This window comes from Patagioenas fasciata, chromosome Z (genome assembly GCF_037038585.1).
Source record: "Patagioenas fasciata isolate bPatFas1 chromosome Z, bPatFas1.hap1, whole genome shotgun sequence".
Lineage (NCBI taxonomy): Eukaryota > Metazoa > Chordata > Aves > Columbiformes > Columbidae > Patagioenas > Patagioenas fasciata.
In genome coordinates this window covers 54,727,525-54,751,309 of record NC_092560.1, presented here as the reverse complement: position 1 = coordinate 54,751,309, position 23,785 = coordinate 54,727,525, and the positions used below count along the sequence as shown (strand labels likewise).

Sequence of the window (23,785 nt, the reverse complement as noted above, 5' to 3'; positions counted from 1 at the left end):
ACATCCACATGTTCTGGTTCCAGGTGGTACACTGGTAACCAGCTGGCATCTAAGAAAGGAGGAGAGCAGGGAGGGCTACAGGGAGGGTGCGCAGGCAGGAAAGAGCAGAGGAAGGAGCTCTGCCCCCCATCCAGCCCTGTGCCGTTTGCCCTGGCACAGTCTTCCCCTGCGTGTCAGTGCTGGAGGGTGCCCGGCAGATGGGCTGCGATGCTGGAGCCAGGCAGGATGCGGGAAGCCCCCAGTGCAGCGGGTGAAGAACTCGCTTCAGCCCGCAGAGGATGAGCTGGGGCTGGCTCCCAGCTCGGAGCAGCCCTGCCATTCAGGCAGCATCACGCCCACCACCCGTGGGACGCCCCTGCCAGCGCGCAGGGAAACGTGATCCTGGCGTTGAACAGGGAGCTCTCACTGGCCCCCCGCTCTTTCCAGAAAATCAGGGCCCCTCACTCACCCATCTCCAGTTGCTGGGCCAGGCATAGCACATGGGACTCCACTGGAGAGCTGCTCTCCTGAGGAGCCCTGTCCTCCTTCAGGGCCATCCTGAGAAGTTTCTCCGCCATCTTTCGGGTTGGAGGAAAGAGGCTGGGCTGGTGAAGGGGGAAGCTTTGGCGCAACGCCACGAGTCTGCCGGGGGCAGTGGGGAAGGACGGGGGTTGTGCTCGAGGAGTCCTCGCCACGAGTCTGCCGGGGGCAGCGGGGAAGGACGTGGGTTGCGCTCGAGGAGTCCTCGCCACGAGTCTGCCGGGGGCAGAGGGGAGTCTGCCGGGGGCAGCTAGAATTGGGATATGGTTGGATTCGATGACCTCAGGGGTCGCTTCCAAACAAAAGAAGTCTCCGATTCTCCAGTTCTCTGAAAGAGGTGGGCTGCGCTCGGGGGCCAGTCGCCGTCTCCGTGCTCGCACACCCTCTCCTGTCACCGTCCTGCCGGACAGTGTGGGCTGGGGCCCGCAGCTGCGCTGAGCACATGCGGTGCAGTGGGCGTCACCAAGTGAGGTCACAACGGGCCCCACTGTGACCCTGCACTTGGGCAGGGAGGGGCAGGGTGTCCCATTGGCAGGCACAGGCCAGCTTAGCCCTGGGCACCTGGGTGTCCTTGGGGTGCCTCCAGGCCCCCCTTTGCCCTCATTTCTCCTCGGGACCTCCCTGTTGCCCTCCGCTGTGTCCCAGCGCCTGGTGTTCAGCTGGCTGGCTGCTCAGAACAGCAGCGAAGCTGCTCCTTTGGTGGCTCTGTAGAGATTTCTAGGGATTTCTGAGGGTGGGTAGCACAGAGGATGGACTTTGTTTAAGGTGTCTGCTGTCTCACCGCTTACAGAAGCTCTCAGTGGCTTGAGGATAAACTAACCATGTAACCACGTGACAAAGCGTTGGAGCTGGCCGAGCACGAAAGGAGAAATCCAGGTGGTGAGGGGGTGAAAAAGGTGGAAAGGCTGAGGTACTAGATGCCGCCTTTGCCTCAGTCTTTAATACTCAGAACAGTTGTGCTCCAGGTACCCAGATCTTGAGTAACATCACTCGTCGCTTACAAGAGAACTGTATCATCAGGCCTAGTCAATATGGGTTTATGAAAGGTTTGACCAACCTGATGTCGCTCTACAAGAAGATGACCCAAGTAGTAGCTGAGGGAAAGGCTGTGGATGTTGTGTACTTAGACTTCAGTAAGGCCTTTGACACCATAACGCACAGCATTCTCCTGGAGAAGCTGCAGCTCATGGGCTGGGTGGGTAGACTCTGCGATGGATAAAGAATTGGCTGGAGGGCTGGGCCCAAAGAGTTGTGGTGAACGGAGCCAAATCCAGTTGGTGGCCGGTCAGGAGGGGCTGTTCCCCAGGGCTCAGTACTGGGGCCGGTTCTGTTTAATCTCTTTATCAATGATCTGGATGAGGGGATTGAGTGCACCCTCAGTAAGTCTGCAGATGACACCAAGTTGGGTGGGAGTGTTGATCTGCGGGAGGGTTGGATGGCTATACAGAGGGATCTGGACCAGCTGGATGGTTGGGCTGAGGCCAACCATGTGAGGTTTAACAAGGCCAAGTGCCGGGCCCTGCACTTGGGTCACAACAACCCCATGAACGCTCCAGGCTCAGGGGAGAGTGGCTGGAAAGGAAGAGGACCTGGGTGTGTTGGTGACGGTGGCAGAACATGAGCCTGCGTGTGCCCGGGTGGCCAAAAAGGCCACCAGCATCCTGGCTTGTATCAGGAATAGTGTGGCCAGCAGGACTAGAGAAGTGATTGTGTCACTGTACCAGGCACTGGTGAGGCCCCACCTTGAATCCTGTGTTCAGTTTTGGGCCTCTCCTCATCAGAAGGACACTGAGGGAGTAGAGAGTGCAGAGGAGGCGACGAAGCTGGTGAGGGGCTGGAGCACAAGTGTGATGGGAGCGGCTGAGGGAGCTGGGGCTGTTCAGCCTGGAGAACAGGAGGCTCAGGGGAGACCTTATTGCTGTTTGCAACTGCCTGAAAGGAGGTTGTAGCAGGAAGGGTGTTGGTCTCTTCTCCCAAGTGATAGCAAGTGATAGGACAAGAGGAAATGGATCATCGAGTCCAACTGCTGTCCCTGCACAGGACAACCCCAAAATTCACACCATCTCTCAAAGGAAGTAATGTGAAGAAAAAAAAAATAATAATAATGCTTCCTAAAAAGGGAATCTAGTCTACTCTGAAAAATAAATACAATTATTTCAATCAAATAATGTCTATGAGGAGTCCTTCTTGAAAAACATTCGCCAGCTACTCAGATACAGACACATTTTTGTGTCTACAAAAACAAAACGAAACAAAACAATACAAAAGAAAAGAAAACAAAACAAAACCAGAACCCACACACACACACAAAAAACCAAAACAAACAAACAAACAAACAAAAACCAAAACAAAAAACCAAACCCACCAATAAACTAAAAAACCCCTGCTGCCCTGTCTCCATCCAGAAGTAGATATCTAAGTGGTTCAGATGAAGGGTAGTCTGGCAAAAGCCACCCTTTTCCTGCCCAGGCGCATGGACACTCTCATGTGCCTCTCATGGCAGAAGCTGGATCCCCTTCTCGGGACAGACACCTTCCAGGAAGGACACAGCCACAGAGGCGACTCATCAGGTCTGTACAGCACTTTGCTCGGCACCAGTTTTTATGTATTTGGTGCTTTCCTGTGACTACTCTTGCTGCACAGATGGTCATAAAAAGACAAGCACTCAGGGAGAGGGTTGGGGCGTGTCAGGGAGAAGTAATGGGATGGCTGATGGCTTTAGTGAATCCTTCCATTTAGTGAATGTCTGAGCCCAGAAATGGAAAGCAGTTGATGTCCGCAAGTAGAGGGGGAATAAGAGGAAGATTTTCTTGGGAATACGGAAGGAAGAAAGGCCTCTCTTGGGCTAATCGTAGATGGCAGTGATATTTTCATTTTGTGGGCATGGCTGTACCTGGGAGATGCAAAATGGCTGCTGCTGGAGGCGGCTGTGCTCAGTCATGCCCAATGAGGTGACCCTGCTCTGCTCCTCTCTTACACTCCCCACGCTGGGATGGATCTCAGGAAACATCCGTGAGCCTGGAGGAAGCATGAACCTCCTGGAGTGTTGGCCCGTTACTGGAAGACAAGAGTGAAAGGTCAGTGAGAGACATGGGAGTGCAGGAAGAGAGTGGTCTATGCGTAGCAGTAAGTGTGTTAGAGGCAAGAAGAACACCTGAGGAGCATGGGCTGGTCATGCTAATGTGGAATAGATTGTCTTCTCTTTTTTATTTTGGGGTGGCAGAAGAGGGAATGTGTGCATTTCAGTGCTGGGGCACGGATCCAAATTGAGGATTCAAACAAGTTTGGCACTGGGACAGCTTAGGTGATTGAGGACCACTGCCAGGCCTATGAAAGAAGCTGGATGGGCTTTGGGGACCTCACAGGCATTGCCAAATCCTCAGAAAACCACAGCACTTGGCACCGAACCCAATCGCAAACACAAATACCCTCGCAGCGACCACAGGCAGAGCCTTGAGAAACATTTGAGAGAAAAGGTCTCCTTTGCCAGGCCCTGGGGGTCAGAGCTCGGCCATTCTGATGATAAACACACATGAAGGGCTGACATGGCATCAGAACCACCTCCACATCACCTTTACCACCTGTGACCAGTGTCTGCAGGCTTTTGCTTCACCAGCCTCCAGGGACACGGACTGGTTGTTTCCTCCAGAGCTGTGTCAGTGATCCCCGCTTTGTGGGATCCCAAGCACCTTCAGAAACTTGAGTTCGCTTCTGCCTTTTACTTTGCTGGAGGTTTGTTCATTGTTTCAGGATCTGCAGTTTGGGAACGTGGCAGCAGACGGCTCATTAACATCCAACACGCCCTTACAAGCCAAGGCTCTCTGCAGCATTTTCCTAAAGGCTTCAAGCCTGGTGTGAATGATTAGAGAGATTTCAGGAAGAGCCAAACAGAGAGCATTTCAGTAATAAATAGCAATAAAGCAGCATTTCTTCTGTTTCCTTCCCCCCTCTCCCTTCTGCCCCTTTCCAGAAGAGGTGATATCAGCAGCCTTCAATTCTTATGGATCTGGAGCATCCCCTGATGCAGACACAATATGTCAGAAAAGGGGGTGCTTGAAGCCCCAGTTGAGTGAGGAGACAGTCCAGGACACCTCAAGAGCAATCACACTCCTCCGAACCAAGAGGTGGGTGTTCCTGGCAATCTCAGGTGCCACAGCACAGCAATACAGTTTATGTACTCATGCTGAAGCATATCCTTCCAGTCCTGGGAAGTGTCAGGGCCAGACTTTGTGAGGAAGACCTTTGTGAAGGTTCACTAGGGTCGATGGCGGTCATGATCTCCAACATGTGTTTGGATGATTTCAACACAAAGCTGTGGGCTTCTGTTCCCCCAGTGGTTTATTGTGCTGGTGAATGCTATGCAAGGACATCTATGGCCACAGAGGCCTCTCAGTTAAGTGGATCAGGTACTCTGATCCCTGAGGCACATGTGGAACCACTGCAGCTCTATCTTCACCAGGTACAGCATCCTGTGCAGCCAGCTGGAGCCTGTTTAATCTGTGTATTTGATCTATATACAAAATTAACCTTCCAAGAAGAAGGCTTGCATTACCAGTAAGAGTTATCAGGAGACAGAATAGCTCAAGGGGTGTGTCATGCCTCTGGGTCACTAGATCTAAACAAGCTCACTGCAGGTCAGGTATGACGGAAACCTATCTCACAGGGTTTTTGGTAGGCTCTGCCAGCCAGCCATTGAACAGCCAGCTCTGGGGACTGATCTACCATACTGTCTGTAGGATAGCTTCTTGAGGTCAAGGTTGTAAAAGCATGATGTCAAAGAAAGAAGGCCTATGCTGCTGTTCTCTTGTCAATGTTTGTTCTCCAGGTGGATGTAAGGTTTCATCCACCACTTAAAAGAAAAGACTTTTATCCTTCAGATGTACTTATTTCCCATTTTGAGTTGATTTTGCTCGAGATTCTTTATATATTCGTCTCAAAGGGGAATGGATTGCAGCCTTTTTGAGTTTTATAGTATCCAAACCCAGCTTTCCCGTACAAGTGACAATGGTAACTTCAGCTCTTGAACTTCATTATACTAACCTAGTGACATTATCCAAAGATACTTTTCGTTCAACAAAATTACTTGAACAACCATTTCTTAAAGAGTAAATTATTTATTGTTAATGCAATTCGCAGGAAGAAAAAGTGCATAGTTGTGGAATCCAAAATTTAATTATGACGTTCTTGAGATCAGTGGCATTTTAGTTCTCTCCTTTAAGTATGCACCAAGGCATTTAAAGCTTAGTATCAGGCTTTATTCCTAATTTGTTTGGTCATTCAGAAAATACTGCATTCCTGAAAATGTTTCATCATCAAAATAAGTCATCTAAATTTTGAAAGCTTCTCAATGGGAACAACAATTTAAAAACATGGGATAAAAATCACTTGCAGTTTTGCAAGATGAGTACACATCAGCTGAGGTAAGCATGTTAGTCCCATATCCAGGAGAGGAGAAATAAAAGTATCGTAAAATCACAAACGCCATAGTATGTTTAAGTGGCTGGCCTAGAAGCTGAAGCTACTTCATTGAGATTCAAGCATGATATTAAAGAATGAAAATGATCATGCATACTATTACTTCCTAGTATTATTACTTCTTCATTGAACAACAATAGCTATGGGGTTTTTTTCCATGTTTTGATGCCTGTGATTCTGTGATTTTCTGCTGCAATTAGAAATTACTCACCTACCCTGCACTGCACTCCCTGTCATGTGCCCTGGCCCTTGAGGGGAACCCATAACAGGGGAGGATTTTGGACTCCACTGGCTTAGGCTCTATCCCTTTTGTCCCCATCCAAGGTAGGCAGGGGGCAGGAAGGGAAGAGGGCAGCAGGCAGATAGGGAACCGGCAGGGGACTGGTAGTGGGCAGGCAGGAGACAGGGCAGCAGGCAGGCAAGGGAAAGGGCAGTGGGCAGGCAGAGGACAGGCAGGAGGAGGGCAGTGGGCAGGCAGGTAGGGGGCAGGCGGGGGGCAGGCGGGGGGCAGTGGGCAGGCAGTGGGCACGCAGGAGGCAGGCAGGGAGGCAGGCAGTGGGCAGGGAGGCAGGCAGTGGGCAGGGAGGGGGCAGGCGGGGGGCAGGGAGGGGGCAGAGAGGGGGCAGGCGGGGGGCAGGCAGGGAGGCAGGCAGGGGGGCAAGCGGGGGCAGGTAGGGAGGCAGGCAGGCAGGGAAGCAGGCAGTGGGCAGGCACAGAGGGGACAGGCAGGAGGCAGGAGGAGGCAGGAGGAGGCAGGAAGGGGCAGGAAGGGGGCAGGGAGGGGGCAGGGAGGGGGCAGGGAGGGGGCAGGGAGGGGGCAGGCAGAGGCATGCAGGCGGGGCGGGGCCCGGCAAAGGGGCGCACTCACCAATCGGCGCTGGCTGCAGGGGGTCGGGGCGGGGTGCGGCCATTGCGCGCGCCCCTGCCCCGCCCACTTGCTCCGCCCACTCGCGCACTCTGCCCCCCCCCCCCCCGCCGCGGGCGGTCGCGGTGATGCTGGCGGTGCGGGTCGCTGCAGCTGCGCTGCTGGGGGTGCGGTGCGGGGCCAGGGCAGCCGCCATGTCCACCCTGCTGGTCAGCCAGCCGCGCTACGCCTGGCTGCGGGAACTGGGCCTGCAGGAGGAGAATCCGGGCGTGTACAACGGGCGCTGGGGCGGCAGCGGCCAGGTGCGGGCGACGGAGCGGTGTGAGGAGGGGAGCGGGAGCCGGGTCCTGATGGGTGGGGGGCGGTGCCGCGTCGCGGGGACCTCGGCGGGGCCCTTGGGCGTTGCGTCCCCTCCGTGGGGCAGAGAGACGACCGCGGCCCTCCTGCTCATGCCCCCCTTCCTGCCGTAGGTGGTGACGACGTTCTGCCCCGCCAACAACCAGCCCATCGCCAGCGTCCAGCAGGTGAGCAGGCCCGGCCCGGCCCGGGCGAGGGCCCCGGGGGCAGGGAAGGGCCGGAGGCCGGAGTGGGGGTTGTTCGGGGCTTGGTTGGAGAGCTTCTCCTCCTTCCCATAGGGTTCGCGGGGAGCACGAGGCCGCCAGGGTGGGAGGCGGTGGGAGTGGGAACCCCGCGGCGGTTGTTGGAGCTCAGCCCAGCTCGGGCCCGCTGCTGGAGACGGGCCTGTGGCTGTGCGGGGAGAAAACCGGCTGTGCCTCCCTACATCCCGCCCCCCGCCCGCTCTCACAAGGGGTGTTGGGTAGAGCCTTTGCTGCCTGTGTTCGGGCGGTACAGAACGGGTCGATCGTGGCTGTTCGGTGGAGCCGACTCGCCGGGGGCGTATGAGGGAGAGCAACGTGGCGTTCACGTGGTAAATTTGTGCAAGTTTTTAGTGTAAGAATAGTGCTGTGGCGCTAACTGCCTGCTTCTAAGTGTTCTTATTTCCCATCTCATTGGCCTATTATGTGAGGCTGATGGAGTACGAGAGTCCTGATAGCCTCTGTTTAGTAGTATCTAAGATAAAAGACTTGACCATGCCAGATTAACAGTTTGACTCTGTGATCTTAAAGGTCTTTTCCAACCGAAACAATTCTATGAATCTATATATGATGAATGCTTCCCTTATAACTATTCTTTATGGAGCACCCTTTGTGATATGAAGGAAAATTTCTGCTAACTTTTTGTTCTTGTTGCTTAGGCAGCATACTTTTTCTCAACAGTAGCTTCAAGCAAATTGACATGCCATATTGGGACCAAACTATATTAACGTCCTGTGAAAGTGGTATTCTGTACTGCAGCACTGTCCACTAGAAATGTCTTGCTTGGGATGCAGAAGCTTTTCTGTGGTGTTTGTTGTGGGATTTTGGTTTTCCGAACTTTTCCTTTTGCATGCTTCTTCCCGTAGGCTAATTTGGAGGATTATGAAGAAACAGTGAAGAAGGCTAAAGAGGCATGGAAGGTCTGGGCTGATGTAAGTTAACAGAGACTTATCTTTTATAAGCATACCTCTGGCAGGTAAAGGCCATTCAATTTCCCTGTCAGGTGCAGTTGTAAAAACATGTTCATATTGTATATGTTGCGTTAAAGCAAAAATCTGTAATGAGGACCTTTAGAAACAAATCCACACAAGTTGCACACATTACCATTGAGGTACAAAGATGAGGGCATTGACTTGTGGAAAATGTTTGTTTTGAAAAGCTGGGCAAATTTGCACAGGTTTGTGCCTATAAGCCATTGCCAAGAGATCTGCTGAAGTTCAGAAACCTTGTAGTGAGCAAATTCTCCCTGGGGGTGTGTTTAACTTCCTGTTACAGCATGCTTTCTCCTGTGAGAACTCTGCAGAATATTTGGGTACCTAACTTGTGGTGATAATCTTGTTCTCATGGGGTGAGGAAGACTGCTGGTTTTGAGTTTGCTTTTTTTTTGTTCACCAGCTGTCCTTGTGTTTCATGAAACTGCTACATTTTTCCAAAACTTTAGTGTTACGTTTCTGTCTCAGGCAGTAGCTCGACTGTTTTTCCTTAGCAAGCTGTAGTTCTCAGTGCACCTGTACAAACTGTGTCCAGCCAGCATACATTCTCTTGCTGACCGTGCCAGGCTTGGTTTTTATAGCTCCCTGGTGTTTGTTTGATACAAGCTGAAACCTGAATTTCATAAGGGGTTGGCCATTCTGTATTTTATCCAGCAAATCCTTCACCTTGTCTGAAGAGAATAAAGTTTAGGACAAATGCAGTAGCTTCCTCAGGATATGTTAGTATGTGTTCTTTTGTTACAATTTGGGAATACAACGTTGGTGAGTGTATACCAGCTCCTAATGTGCTTGGAAATAATTTGAAAGCAATCTAACAACCAGCAGATCTAATGCTTTCAAGTCTCAAGGCTGTTTGTTTTTATTTTGTGAATTTCGTTGCTTGTAATGAGCTTATCTGAAAGATTTGGCCTGTAAAGAGATGTGCTTGCATTGATATGTATTCCTCACCTCCCTCTTTCCAGAGAACTGTTCCTCAGCAGTTTCTGACCCTGTAAATCGAGTTGCATGTGTATGGTTTATTATTGAGCGTGGCTATTGATTGTTATGTAGCATACTGATAACACATTAAAAAAAATCTATTAATACTTGGTATAGGGATTTAATTTTTCCATAATTGAGGCTTCTGTCCATCTCAGCATCTGCTAACAAAATAAATGCCAGCAGCTGTTGCCATACAGAAAAAAAAATTTGAAAATGTGATGTTAAGTACACTTCAGAAGCTCAGAAACTGGTAATTGTGCTTTTATAAAAAACTTGTCTCCTGGGGTGCAGCTGATTGTTTGGGGGCATTGTGAGTGGTGTAGCTCAACAGGAGCAGCATAACTAATAATCTGAATTATTCTGTCAATATTCAGTGGAACTGAAGTTTTGAACAGACATAAATTTGTGTAGTGTTATCAGTCTCACTGAGGATGGAAACAGTTTCTGGTAAAGTGGTGTGCATGATAAAAATGACCAAGTAACAATGTCTTGGGAAGATGGGGGAAAAGCAGAGCAATTAGTGATTTCTTACTGTAGAAGTAGAAAACTAGCCATATATATGCAGCAGAATTCACAGATTTTCAGTCTCAAATAGATTCTTTTGGTTTTTTTTTTGTTTTGACTAGATCCCTGCACCTAAGCGTGGAGAAATAGTGCGGCAGATTGGTGATGCCCTGAGACAAAAAATCAAAGTTTTGGGAAGTTTGGTAAGGTGTTTGAAGAAGCAGCTTAACTTGGTGTTGGGGGAAGGAGTATGTCAAGACCATTTTTAGCGTACTAGTCAGGAATACTAACCTTAATAATTGTTAAAATGTCATTAGTTCTGTTAGCCTGCCTAAAGAAACTTCAGGTTTTTTTTTTTTTTTAAATGGAAAAATAGAAACATGTAAGATTGCATTCTGGCATCCTAAACTGAAAATGATAGTATAAAATAGGAAAAGAAAGCATGATTCATTCTGAACCTGTGCATCTGGCTGGGAGGAGCGTTACAACTGTCGCCCTGCTGTTTTCCCACTGGTCTGTGAGACAGGGCACTGTCTGATTCTAAAAGTGTCCTGAAAGAGACCTTCCTGTAATACAGAGCTTTTAACCTTGAAGTCTTTCTGGTGATCTGTAGGATTTTGCAAACTGACATGTGAAGGTATAAGACTTCAGAAGGTGAGATAATCTTACTGAGATCTTGCATTGCTGTGCAAGACATAAAGGCTGAAGGACCGCTCCTTTAAAACACTTGCTAGTTGCTAGGGAAGAAAAGGAGACAAGTGGGGAACTTGCTACTTTCCTTTTACAGGGCTTGCCTGCATTGCTGCTATTCAGACAGAGCTGTCAGTGAATAACTCCATGTGTAGTCAGGCCCATATTGTTAACCTACAAAACTTTGTTCTGCTGTTTCCCTTGATGTTGTCTCCACAGCAGAGTTTCCATGGTGGAATTAAGAGTGCTAACATACTTTTATATTCAAAAATTGTACAGCTTCCCTGGTGAGTGTGGGCAGACAGAACTTTGCTGTATGTTCCTTGGACAAAACTTGTTGCTTATTACCAGAGCATTTTTCTAGTTTTCTCAAACAGATAAGAAGTCTGTTCAGCTCTTCCAGGGTAGGAGGTGAGCTCTAGGGTGAAAGCTGTGTGGTAGGTTTTAGGACTTTTCCTGACTTTAGAATATGTAAAAGGGAAAGGTATGGCAACTCACCTTTCCATATGCTGTTGGAAATTTCCAGCCTCGCCTCAATATGTCTTTGTCAAGTATCCAGATGTATTCCTACTGCACTTACAGACTCACTGCTCTTAGTAGATATGTCTCATGCCCCTCCATTTCTGGACACAGACAGGGGCTGTTCCTTCTCTCTCAAGATGACCACAAGCATCATATGAATACCTAGAAATATGTTTAGTCATTTTTATTTTGACCTTTATAAGGGCAGTAAAATCTTGTGGCAATCCTTCAAACCTGATTCCTCACTTAACAGCTTATTCAAAGTACAGTCATCTGTCTAAATTGGTGGATGACATCTCTGTGAAAGTCACACCTAGATATTAGAGCATGACTGTAAAATCAAGTGGGGGTAAATGAATGACTTCTCAATTCCTAAGTTAGTGAATTTTCTCACTTTTGAAGGAAAATGTCTTCAAATACTAGCTTATTCTTGTTGATAGTCTATGTCTGTTGTGCACATCTAACATGCTTTTGACAGAAGGGCATAGTTTAGGATTGACTTCAGCTAGAAAAAAAAAGAAAAAGCAATCCTAAACATCCTGGGTTACAAAACTAGTGAAGATGAGTAGACATTTTCAGCGGTGTCTGAAAATGGAATCTCTCAAACTCACTTTAAAGTGTTGTGAAATGAGTATTTTGCTTATGAAAAATGTAAATGACCATTTCCTTTTCCTGGAGAAGAGTCAGCCCTCTTTTCCAATTTATTCCATACTTGGTCCACAATGTATGCAAATGTCCTGATGGAAATTCAGAGTATCATTGATCTAAACCTATGAACCTGATTACTGTTCGATACTCCTTTCAGCAGATTATTTTTGATTTCCTCCGTTCATTAATTTCTTCTTCTAATTTCCTGCTATCACATGGGAATTTGAGTCCTTTCTAGTTGCCTATTGCATTCTTTCTTTAAGATGAGAATAACTGAGGAAGAAGTTAATCTCCTCTGATAAAAATAAGTGTATTAAATCTTACTTGGTGTACAGATATGCCTGACATTAGTGGGAGACAAAATGTGTTTTGGATGCAAGGGAATTTTTTTTTTTTTCTTCCTCTTAATTTTTTCAGGTCTCTTTGGAAATGGGAAAGATTTTTGTGGAAGGTGTTGGGGAAGTGCAGGAGTATGTTGATGTGTGCGACTATGCTCTAGGTTTATCCCGAATGATTGGTGGACCTGTCTTGCCTTCAGAAAGTTAGTATATGTGCATACATGTTGTTTTCTGTTGTGGTGTGGTTTTTTGTGGTTTTTGTTTGTTTGTTTTTGTTTGGTTTTTGTTTGGTTTTTGTGTGTGTGGTGTGTGTGGTATGTGTGGTGTGTGTTGTGTGTGTGGTGTGTGTGTGTGGTGTTTGTGTGTGTGTTTTGTGTGTGTTTGTTTTGTTTTTTTTTTTGGGGGGGTGGTGGTGTTTTTTGTGTTTCATTTGTTTCTAACGAATGAAGAGATGGAGATGTAGCTTAAATTTACAGTGATGTAGTGCAGCAAAATTTCTGTTCTATGAGTTATTTAGGGAGCATGTTGTCTAGGAATAGATGTGCTGGTAGGCAGTAGTGCCACCTAAAGAACTATCTAGCCTGTGTCATGTAGCAAGAGAGGATATAGATTTTTCTCTCCACTCTTTGAAGCATTAGATCCTCTTGGATTTATTTGTTAATTAACGTGCTAGAGGAAAGTTGGTAAAAAGTCCAGCAGCCACTAAGAAATGAGAGACCTTTTTGTCAGTTATTGTTTAACAAGCAATTACCATTCTGTTAACTGAATTGTTAAAATAGCAAAACTTCATGTTGTCCTGTTATTATATTTTTTCCACAACCTAGCTAATGTTGTTCCCAGTGAGCTGCAGAGGACATGTCATACAGGTCTCCACAAGCCAGTGCTGTGATGGACAGAGGAGTGATGCCGTGCCCCTTGCTCGCACAGTTTCCTTTTTAAAGAAACATTAAATGGTGCAAAATAAATTACACTGTGTCTTTGCTTTCAGGACCTGGCCATGCCCTTATAGAGCAGTGGAATCCCCTCGGGTTAGTAGGAATCATCACTGCCTTTAACTTCCCGGTAGCAGTTTATGGATGGAACAGCGCAATTGCAATGATCTGTGGAAATGCTTGCATCTGGTAAGATATAGCTCTCCAGTGTACTAACTGTTTTAAAATTAGAGAGTTGTTATCTCAGGCATGAAATAGTTATCAAATGTCTGGTGTTTCTGTCTCATGTAGGCTTAATTTCTATTTACTTTTAGGTTCACTGTAGTCAAAGAGCTTGCTTTTACTTTATGGTAACCTGTTTTATGAGACAGACTGAGGCTTGTCCAGAACTTAGCCAAATGGCCTGTTAAAAAAGAAGCAGGTGGAGGTCTTGTGGCAGTTGTAGAGAACAGTTAATATTTTCAGAATTGCTACACCTAAAATTAAGACTCTAAGTAAAAAAAAAGTAGCTTTACTTCCTCTCCCAGCCCCTGCTTCGCTTTCATCTACCTGCTTCACTGTAGTGTCTAGCATAGTTCTTGTTCATGTGGATTTTGGCAGAAGCTCTGAATGGTAAGCTGTGGAGAGAAACACTTGAGTTCCTGTCTTGACATGCATCTGAAAACCGGCCTAACCAAAATGTGCTGTATTTCAGATAACATAAAAATTGCATGCTTGAATTATTTCTAATCCTCGAAGAACTGAAAATAAAATAATTTCATTCTTTCTATTTTTTTTTCTTTTTAGGAAGGGTGCTCCTACAACATCACTCATTAGTGTTGCTGTTACAAAGTAAGTTCTGGTTTCTTTGCTTTCTGGTTTACTTTTTAAACAACTTTTCTGTTTGACGTAGTGCTTGTGATCAGAAGAACTACTTCCCCTTGTAACCTTAGAAATCACAGTATACATAGGATGTTACCTATACTGTTGGACAGTTTTTTCTGGGAGCAGGACTGTGCTTCTGGTGTAGTAGGGCTAGCTATGCAATTTGGTTCCTTGTAGGAGATGAACTGCTTGTGAAATTCAGCTTTTCTTGATCACTTACTTGTGTTTCTTAATAATCCCTTTTTTGGGACTCTCAGCCCAACTTTGTCAGTTTCTTTGCAAATTCTTCTGGCTGGCCATGTAGACCTATGTCCTGAAGATGCTTTCCCACAGTCTTTATCCAACCCTAGTAACTCTTCAGCATGAGTTTCCAGGCTTCAAAAGTTAATAAAAAAAGAGAAGAACTCCAAAGAATAAATGTCATAGTGATAATGACTCTAGGTTTATTGCTATTTTGCTTACTATATCAACATTTTAAAAACGTATCTATTGTTTGCTAAAAATAACATACATTTTTAAATGCTACATAGAAATATGCCCCTTCAAAATAACTGATTATTAAATCTTGTAGCTTTAACATTAACTTTGGAGAACAGTGGCCCCAAACTACTTATGGGTATTTTGTGTAGCTCCATAAAGTTATATAAATGTCTCTTTCTAATGGTGAAAGACTATACAGCCAAGGTTTTTACACACTGATCTAATGCTTGTCTGTGCCAATTGTGTGAACACATAGTGGATATATTTTGGAGTCTTACTTCTGTGTGACCTGTGGCTGTAACTCCAAAGTCTTTAAGAGAGAAATGTGTTATGTATAGTACAAACTACATGTCATTTAACTGCCAGACTGCTGATTTTTAAAAATCTGTACCTTCTTCATGTGCATGGTCAGACAGTTTTAATGGTTCGTTCCATGTTACAGGCACCTGTCAGAAACCTCTGAAATTTTTGTCTCTGATTCTAGGATAATTGCCAGAGTCCTGGAGGATAACAAAGTGCCTGGAGCAATCTGTTCTCTGGTTTGTGGTGGAGCGGATATTGGGTAGGTAACATTTATTGTGTCTTGTGAAGATGTGTAGGGATGAATAATATTCTTTGAGGTATTTCTCAAAGTTTTTCTGATCTCCAGGAGTTCCCAGCACATGCACGTACTTGTTGCCATCATTTTAATCAACTGGTCTGAAACTCTGGCCCTGCTGTAAACAGAACGCATATTTCTACTTGCTGTTGTGAGATCATATATTTAATGGAGAGACATGGCTAAGTTTATATTCTACTTCTGCGTATACTTACACCCAAAGAATACAGCTAATGTTAAATTCCACTCATCATGTTCTTAAGAGTTTTCATTTTCTAGTCCGTTGGTCTTTAGGACCTCTTGTGGGGGAGAATACTTCCCCATTTTCCATGCTCAGATAGGGCTCTGCACTTGCTCATAGATGCATACCCGTGCTTGGAAGCTATACAAATCAAATTATTTTGTTTGAGTATTAAAATGAGGAAGTTCCAAGTACAAATGTATATCCAGATTATTCTTTTGAGCATTCAAGAGAAGACAAAACAGATGGTAAGCATTAAAAAAAGCCACAGGTATGCATATTTTCTTAGGGAACGTAACAATTTCAGCCAATGTCACTACTCACTTTAGATTGAATTTCAAAATTAGTACAGGTGGTGCTCTTATAGTCTGAAAAGGGGGAGGGAAACAACCTTGTTCCTCTTTTCTGACTAAGCAGCAGCTTTCTTGCCATCTGCTCAATCACCTGATGTTTCCAAAGAAGTGGCTCTGACTTTGAAATATCTCCGTGGTTGAAGTTGGTTTATCTGGAAGGTGCAGGCAATTTTTTCAGTAGTCTGCTCTTCCGTTGGACATGGTGGTATGTCTCCTGTTGTGCAGAACAGCAATGGCGAGAGATGAGAGAATGAACCTAGTGTCTTTCACTGGCAGCACGAAAGTGGGCAAGCAAGTGGCACTTATGGTTCAGGAGAGATTTGGTGAGTGTGTGGGTTCTCCTCTATTTCTTTCCATGGTTGAGAAAGGCAGGGGAGTGCTATAGGATTTTAAAATAACTCAACATTTTTTCCAGGGCTTCCACAAATCCATGGCCCTACAGGTAATTTGTGGAGGTCCATGAATATAGTTGTGTTGACATTGTCAAGATGAACAGCCAAGGTCTATGGTCTTTCGGCAATATGTTCATGGATAAAAGCCCCCTCACCTTTTACTTAGAAATACAGGAGAAAAGTTAGGATTTTTTTAGGTGCTGTTTTTGTTGCAAATATTTAAATGTGTACAGGCGTGAGTCCCTGCACAGCTGCTGGATTCTAACTTTTTACTTTTAAGTGGAAAACCTTGTAAATAGGATTTTCTCTTTTTACACATTTGAAGTTCATAGGAGTGTAGAAAAAACAACCAACCAACCAACAAACAGATTGCAAATGTTCACCCAGAAGTAGATGGTAATTTTTTCTCTCAGTTTTGAAATAGAACAGTTGGCAGAAAAATAAATAAACCTATTTAAATTTTATGTTTGATCTCTGTAGCACTTCTTCCTCTTCTTTGTCGGTATTATACTGTTTATGCTGCAACTTTTCTTGTTTTCCTATTTTTCTTTCCAGTGCTACTTTTGTGTATTTTTTAAGCTTCTTTCTGTCGTAACTGCTTTCCAAATATCTTTCTTCGCAATATGTGATAGATGTTGCATTTGGTGTAATTTTCTGCTTTGCTTAGAGCTTTTAGTTGACTGTAATGCCTAAAACATTTTGTCTATTGAGAAAAATATGTTTAATGAAACCTAGCTCTAGTTAGAGGTGAGCTAACTGAATGAGGTGCAGTGAATACATGTGTGCATGACAACTTGTTTTTTTTTCATTTTTATTAGGTCGAAGTCTGCTGGAACTGGGAGGAAATAATGCCATTATTGGTAACATGCACTGTAGAAATTTAGTCCCATAGGTGATATTTGGAAGTTAGTATGCAAATGTTTGTAGTAAATTGTCCCTTTTTTCTTCCCTCCCCACCCCGGGAGGTTTAAAAAGTCTAGTAGAATGTCATGGGGTTTTTCTTCAGTCTTCAGTGTTGTGGAGGGGTAGTATTTAAAATAAAAAATGAAAGTTCAAGTTCTCGTATGTATTCACCATTGAAGTGAAGAAGGGAGTGGGAGAAGCAGGGAGCTTCAGTATTGGGACGTGGACAATGCTAAATAAATTTATTTTAGGGTAGTTCTTATCTTGTGAACACCACATTTTTACATTTTAGAAAACAGGTACACATTATATAAAGTCTAACACACTTACGATACTTGAAATCAAAGCATGCAGGTATTTGTTTCAGTAGCACGTATTACAGGCTTAAGTAGCTTAAGGTATGATCCATTTCCCAGAAAAACATAGCATAAACCCTGTGAAGCTGAGCAAAGTGATGCAAAGAAAATACAAGCTAGATAAATGCTTAAATTGCTGTCCTGTTTTGTTAAGGCCTTCTTTTTCACCTTTTTCATACCATGAACAAATGTAATTGCCTATCTAGAATATTAAGCTCTTTTGAAAACCACATTTGAGCAGGTCTTTTTTTTTTTTCCTGTGCTGCTTCACAGCCAGTACCACAAACTTAATACTTAGAAAATTGTTTCCTTTTTCTTATGAAAGTCCTGTGTTTTCTGGAATTGGTTTAGAATGATGGCATAAACATTTTTTGATTGGACTTTGTCCCAAGTTTAATAATAATTTTGGATACTTAGAGAATTCTGTGGGACTGGCTAAGCTGAGGGATCCTTTGAGGCTTTTATGTACTAGCTTTGCTTTAAACAGCCCGCTGTTTTCTAGCCAGATGAATTTGTTCAGCTCAGTTATATTTTACATTATTGTGTACTTGTGTGTTTCAGCTACCTTTTTGCATGCTGTCTGGATACACTTTGCTGTTGTTTCTTTATGCTTCTCAACATCTCAGTGATAGGACAAGGTGATGAAACGGCAAGAAAATGCTTGTAGTTTCTTGAATTAAAATGAAACTCAGGTTCTTTGCAAGCTTTATTGCAAAAGGCTATGTTTAGTTGTTCAGACCTATGTTTGTGTTCAGTTGCAAATGTTTAATTCCAGGTGTAAAAGTAGTAGAAGTTTGGAGATGTTTCTGTATATCTTAGTGTTCTATGCTCGTGCTGCTATTCCTAATGCTTCTTGACCAACCTGTCAGTTTATTATATTGTTTTGTGTCTTAAGTCTTGTGAACTACCTGTTTACTTCATTAACATGCTGATGTTTTTATTTTTGTTAAGTGTTTGAAGATGCAGATCTGAACCTCGTCATCCCATCTGCTCTGTTTGCTGCTGTGGGAACAGCAGGTCAGAGGTGCACAACTGTTAGACGGCTGGTGAGTAAATGTATGTTGTCTGATTTGGGCAGCTCCAAGTTGAAAATTAATTCCAAATTAGCTCAGAAAATGCATGACAATTCCTAATATTATGAAGAGCAAGAAATAATCTATGAAACGCATTTTTGCTTTGTCAAAAATTGGTATGATGGGAAAATAAGATGGTCATTTGTCATACTACTGTACTTCTAGCTCTGAAGAGTTTTTTTGTATGTGTTTCTAAATGTACCTGGTGCTAGAACTCAGGAAAATAAAACTTATCATAATTCCGGTATTTCTCTCTGTTTTCATTGTCAGTGCTGCTTTACTTGTGCCTGCTACAAATTTTGGTGCAGGATTTAGATTTCAGGAAAGCAAGAGTGTGTGTTGCTTACTTTATTATTAATTTTAACCCGTAATTTTCAAAAAGTTTAAAGGTGTTATAATGTCAGCCTGTGTCTGTATAGTCTTTTCAGGGTTGGGTTGATGGGGTAAATATTCACCAAAATTGATGTGGGTTAACTTTGGGTGTATAAGAAGAACAGTGATTACTCAAATTATAGCAATAAAAAACACTTCAGTATTTGTCCTGAAGCGCTTAACCGAAACATTTACAGAACATGTAGATACTATTAATCTGAGAAGGTATAAGTGAAACCTAAACAGGTTTTTGTTTGTTGACTTCTTTTAAATCTTCATGTTGAAGATTTTAGATCTTCATTCCATAGTGTTGGTGCTGTTTTGATGTCCTGCTCGTGGGTTTAATTTTAGGATTTGCTGAATATGAGCAACACTATCTCCACTCTTCAGTCAGCCATGTTCAAAGTGTAGTTGTACTTCAGGAAGTTACATAAGCTGAGCTATCTTACAGCCTTCTTACCGTGTTTTGTTTAGTTCCTCCATGAAAGCATCCATGATGAGGTGGTGGCAAAGCTTGCTAAGGCGTATGCCCAGATCCGCATTGGTGATCCGTGGGATTGTAAGTAGCTGTTTGCCAACTCATGGGTTTAGGAGACAAGTTTCTGTTTGTTTCTTTGTGTTTAAATTTCAAAGAGTTTATAGATCAAAACCATCCAGTTTTAGCAGTTTACCAGGGAGTGGGTATAGCTGATTTCATTTAGAATACAAACTCTGAAAGGAAGATAAAGAATCCATCTACTACTGCTCATCTTGGACAGGTGAAATGATTACTTCCCAAATGTCATTCTAAGGATATTTTGAAATGTATACAGTTTTGCTGAAAGTATGTCTTTGGATCTTTGGTTTTTAGCTGACACTCTCTATGGGCCTCTTCATACCAAAGAAGCTGTGAAAATGTTCCTTGATGCAGTAGAACAAGCAAAACAACAGGGTGGCTCTGTCGTCTGCGGTGGAAAGGTGACTTACTTGTATTCTCCCTGCTACATTTAGCGCTCTAGGAAAAAGAATTCAGTGACATGGTGGCTTCAGCCAAGATTGTACCTCAATTTGTCCCATCAGCCGTTACAGGATGTTAAGCTAGTCAGTCTCAGAATGTTTGAATTATGATCCTGTCTTCAGGGTAAAGATGGGTCTATTTAGGAGCTGTGTTCTTCTCCAATAAATGACTAAGAGCTTTTGGCTGTTCCCTAGTCACAGGTGATGGTAAAAATGCAAACAGAAACATAAATGAGTATCAAACACATAACAAAGAATTGCTGTTTTGTGCCTGGATTCATAATATCAAACTTCAGGAAATTCTGAAGATTCAAGGGAGCCACTTGCGTATCTTCATCATATGGGATGTTTAATTCTCATGGACCTATCACTCTGGCAATTCTGGCACCTTCTTTATTCCTAATACCTTTGAAGTTCTAATCAAAGTTACCTACTCAATTGACCTGACCTTCTATTTCTGATTGCTAGGCACAACTATAACAGTCAGACCATGAAGGATTCCCGTCCTACACTTGTGCTAAGCAGGATGCTGGTTTGAGCTTCCTCACTTGTTTCTGCTTTTATGTGTTTTGAAGGTTATAAATCGCCCTGGAAACTATGTTGAACCAACCATTGTGACTGGCCTTCCTCATGATGCACCCATTGTCCACACTGAGACATTTGCCCCCATACTATATGTGCTGAAATTTAAGGTAAAATAACAATGGGGAGTTAGTCAGGTGTCAAGGATGCCAACAGAAGAGAAGGGAGATTTCAGATGTATGTCGTGTTCATGTAATTGTCCTGGCACTTTAAGAAGTGGCAACTGTTGTTCTGCACTGTGAGATATCCCCTGTAATAGCTTACCTCACTGTGTAGCTACATTTATGAATTTTCTGTGAAAAGCACTGCAATTAAGATGACAGTCTGTACAGGAATAGATTTTTTTATTGCTCATGTATGTTTTGAGCAGTGGTGGAGGTGTCCTGTCCCAAATTTGGTGCATGTATATTTTTCAGGTAGCATACAGTGTATTTGCATTATGTCTGGTGCATTGGATTTTTTTCTCACAGTGCTTATTTGTAACTGCTGTGCTTTGAATGGTCATTTTATGTTCATTTTAGGAAGAAGAGGAGGCTTTTGCCTGGAATAATGAAGTAAAACAAGGTCTTTCCAGCAGTATCTTTACTAAAGATTTGGGAAGGATTTTCCGCTGGCTTGGGTATAATTTAAGTTATTTTTCTACCTTCCTGAAGCATATGATTAGAGTCTTTCATTTATTTTGTAAACCTATGCACAATGCTAGCTGAGCATTTTATAGCCCTCATTTTAGGAAAGGAGCTTTTCCTGATCCTGAGGAGTAATTGTGTCTTACCTTTGTAGGCCAAGGGGATCTGACTGTGGAATTGTGAATGTCAATATCCCAACTAGTGGGGCTGAGATTGGAGGAGCTTTTGGTATGTTACTTATGCTTTTTTCTTTATCCTTTAAATGTTGAAATCCTCTAGTATCACGTCTAGAGACTTGGTATTTTTCCTCAAGCTTCGTTTTTCTTAAAGCCGGGTGGACATTTTTATTTTTTTTCCTGGTGACTCTGGATGAGAATAAAGCATTACCAGTGTAAGACTAGTATAAAATAGGTCTCCCCATCTTATTTTTCAAGGTTTAAATCAGTTCATTTAAATGGCTGACTCTGAAAAAATATTAAGTTAATTTTGAATGATACTGCTTTAGCAGAAAACAGATGTTGACTAGATGTATCACAGAATCACAGAATGTTAGGGATTGGAAGGGACCTTGAAAGATCGTTGGATTTCAGCTTTTAAAAGTCTGTGTGTTTGATTTTTAAATATTCTGTGCGTAATTTTCCTCCTCCCACCAAGGGAACGCAACTCAGAAGTATGTTCTGAATGTGTTTAGAGATGTGGCTGAGTGGAAAACTGTTTAAAAAACCAGTTTAAATTAAAACAATCACGAGCATTTTTGTTGTGTATGCTTACATGTGTATATAAAAATGACAGCATAGAGCATTTTTGTGAGAAATTCTTTAAATATATTTTTGTCTTTATTTCTCTTTTTTGTGTATACTGAAGGAAGTGAGGGGAGGCAAGAAGAAATATTCACTTTACGATTTAAATAATACAAGAACTAGTGCATTCTTGTACTCTTGTCTCATATTAAAACAAAATACCTTCAAAACAAGGTCCCCTGGTGCCAGCATAATGAGACTTTCACATCACAGATGTTTTTTGGATCAAGCATGAGGAGAGAGCTAGCTGTGTGAGTTGTATGTGATGGTTTCTGTTAATTTATTTCAGATATAGAACAAGGGAAAGGGAATATTTTTCTCCATGAGCTTTTATAAAAGTTATCACCTCCTGGAGGTAGTCCAGATTCCCATGCTCCAAAAACATTTCAAGTTTTCATTTATAACATCTTTCTTACAGGTGGGGAAAAGCACACTGGTGGGGGAAGAGAATCTGGAAGTGATTCATGGAAACTTTATATGAGACGGTCTACTTGGTAAGACAGACTTCTGGAATTCCTAATAATATAAATTACAGATAAACTTGCAAATGTTCAAAGTTTATAAATCCTGACTGTGGGAGGTTACCTTTGCTAAATGCAAGATAATGATGAATAAGTGTAATTGCCTTCATGCAAGAACTTACATCTGTGTTACTAGTAAAAGATGATTTAAAGGGTCTAGATAAAGACCTTCCTATACTCACTGTCCCTCAAGAGGGGAAAGAAAAAAAAAAGTCTTTTTTTTTTCCCTCTTGCCTGATTTTGACCTTGGCAAAAAATTGGACTACTGAAATACATGGAGGAAATACATGAAGTGGCAACCACAGTGAGGCGGCACTATTGCCAGTGGTGGATGATTTAGCTAGGTTTTGGATATCTAGCCATATATCTCCTGACAGCCTGTAGTGGCTGGCTGTTCCCACTCTCTGCTACCTTCCTGTAGCTTTTACCTGTGCTAACATGCACAGGTGAAGGCTACAGGCTTATGAACATAAGTAATCCCACCTCGATTCTTCTGTATGGACATTCTCCTAGTGAGAGACTGAGATGATACTTTACTTTCTCTTTGATCTGTCAAGGAAGAGATAATGGGCAATATGGTTTTTCCCCACACATGATTACCATATTGAAAACCGGAGTAAAGTCAGTTCATAGCTTTAAATGGGCAAACTGCTTACAGAAGTCTTGTGTATGTGTGACAGAAATCAGAAGCCTTGTACATAGGAAACGGATGGTATAACCTGCCTCAGTGGTCAAGCCTGATCTCTAAATGCTTGTTTCTCTTCCAGTACGATCAACTACAGCAAGGATTTACCTTTGGCTCAAGGAATTAAGTTTCAGTAACAGCCTTATGAACAGACGTGCCATGAACTCTCCTAACATTTCAGAACCAAGCACCTTCTTTCATGGTGAAGAAAATTAGTTATCTGGAATTTATCCGCAGCAAGGATACTAATTATGCCAAACAATTAGATACTCTAAAATTGCTTCACTTTCAATCTATAAAGTTACTACTTTACTCTTCAAATAAAAGTACGTGGCCTTTGAGAAGAAGACAGGGTGACTGAAACTAACAAAATTGGATTCAGGTGGCTTGCGTAATTTTCTATTGCCTTATCACTATAGTTCAGTATCAAAACTGTCTGTATCCCCTTCCTCCCCACCATTTCCTGATATTTCCAGCTAGCAGGTCTATACTTCAAGTATGTGCTGGGTTTCCAACAGATAATTGGTGCTCTGGGAGGTGGGCAGTACAGGGCAATTTTTTAGTATATAAATAAACGTAAATTTTGTGAGATACGTTGGGCTTCTAGTTTTTTGTTTGGTTGGTTTTGTTTGTGGTTTTTTTTGTTCATTGTTTTGGAGCAGGAATATTAAGCCAACTATCCATTTTCACACACTGAGCTGCTAGCTGGGAGAAGTATCACTGGGCTGAAAGGACCACTTTCATTTTCCTGCCTCATTCAGAAAGGAGACTTTGACCCTGTGTGTTGGAAAGTAAGGGGTAAGAGCGGGGGCTTCCGAAGTCTCCTGGAATATCCTTCTGACACTAGAAGGAGTCACAGCCAGTTCAGGTTGTCACAGCCC

At 43.4% G+C, this 23,785-nt stretch overlaps 1 protein-coding gene across 1 annotated transcript; it reads left to right on the top strand.

Annotated features, from left to right (window-relative positions):
• The first annotated feature begins 6,966 nt into the window (after window positions 1-6,966).
• On the top strand, window positions 6,967-23,497 carry ALDH7A1 (aldehyde dehydrogenase 7 family member A1). Its single transcript, XM_065860694.2, has 18 exons — window positions 6,967-7,161; window positions 7,330-7,383; window positions 8,322-8,387; window positions 10,055-10,135; window positions 12,210-12,333; window positions 13,119-13,251; window positions 13,849-13,893; window positions 14,891-14,968; window positions 15,824-15,921; window positions 16,809-16,850; window positions 18,201-18,295; window positions 19,169-19,253; window positions 19,545-19,651; window positions 20,266-20,382; window positions 20,794-20,891; window positions 21,053-21,126; window positions 22,117-22,192; window positions 22,987-23,497. Exons 1-18 carry the CDS (start codon window positions 6,988-6,990, stop codon window positions 23,039-23,041), a joined length of 1,602 nt encoding a protein of 533 aa, XP_065716766.1. The 5' UTR covers window positions 6,967-6,987; the 3' UTR covers window positions 23,042-23,497.
• The last annotated feature ends 288 nt before the right edge of the window (window positions 23,498-23,785 follow it).

Excerpts from the sequence above, each read along its gene's own strand:
- ALDH7A1 (XM_065860694.2), top strand. The coding sequence starts at position 6,988 with ATGCTGGCGGTGCGGGTCGCTGCAGCTGCGCTGCTGGGGGTGCGGTGC. Across the intron at positions 7,384-8,321 it reads CCATCGCCAGCGTCCAGCAG|GCTAATTTGGAGGATTATGA; the intron begins GTGAGCAGGCCC and ends TTCTTCCCGTAG. Across the intron at positions 13,894-14,890 it reads ATTAGTGTTGCTGTTACAAA|GATAATTGCCAGAGTCCTGG; the intron begins GTAAGTTCTGGT and ends CTCTGATTCTAG.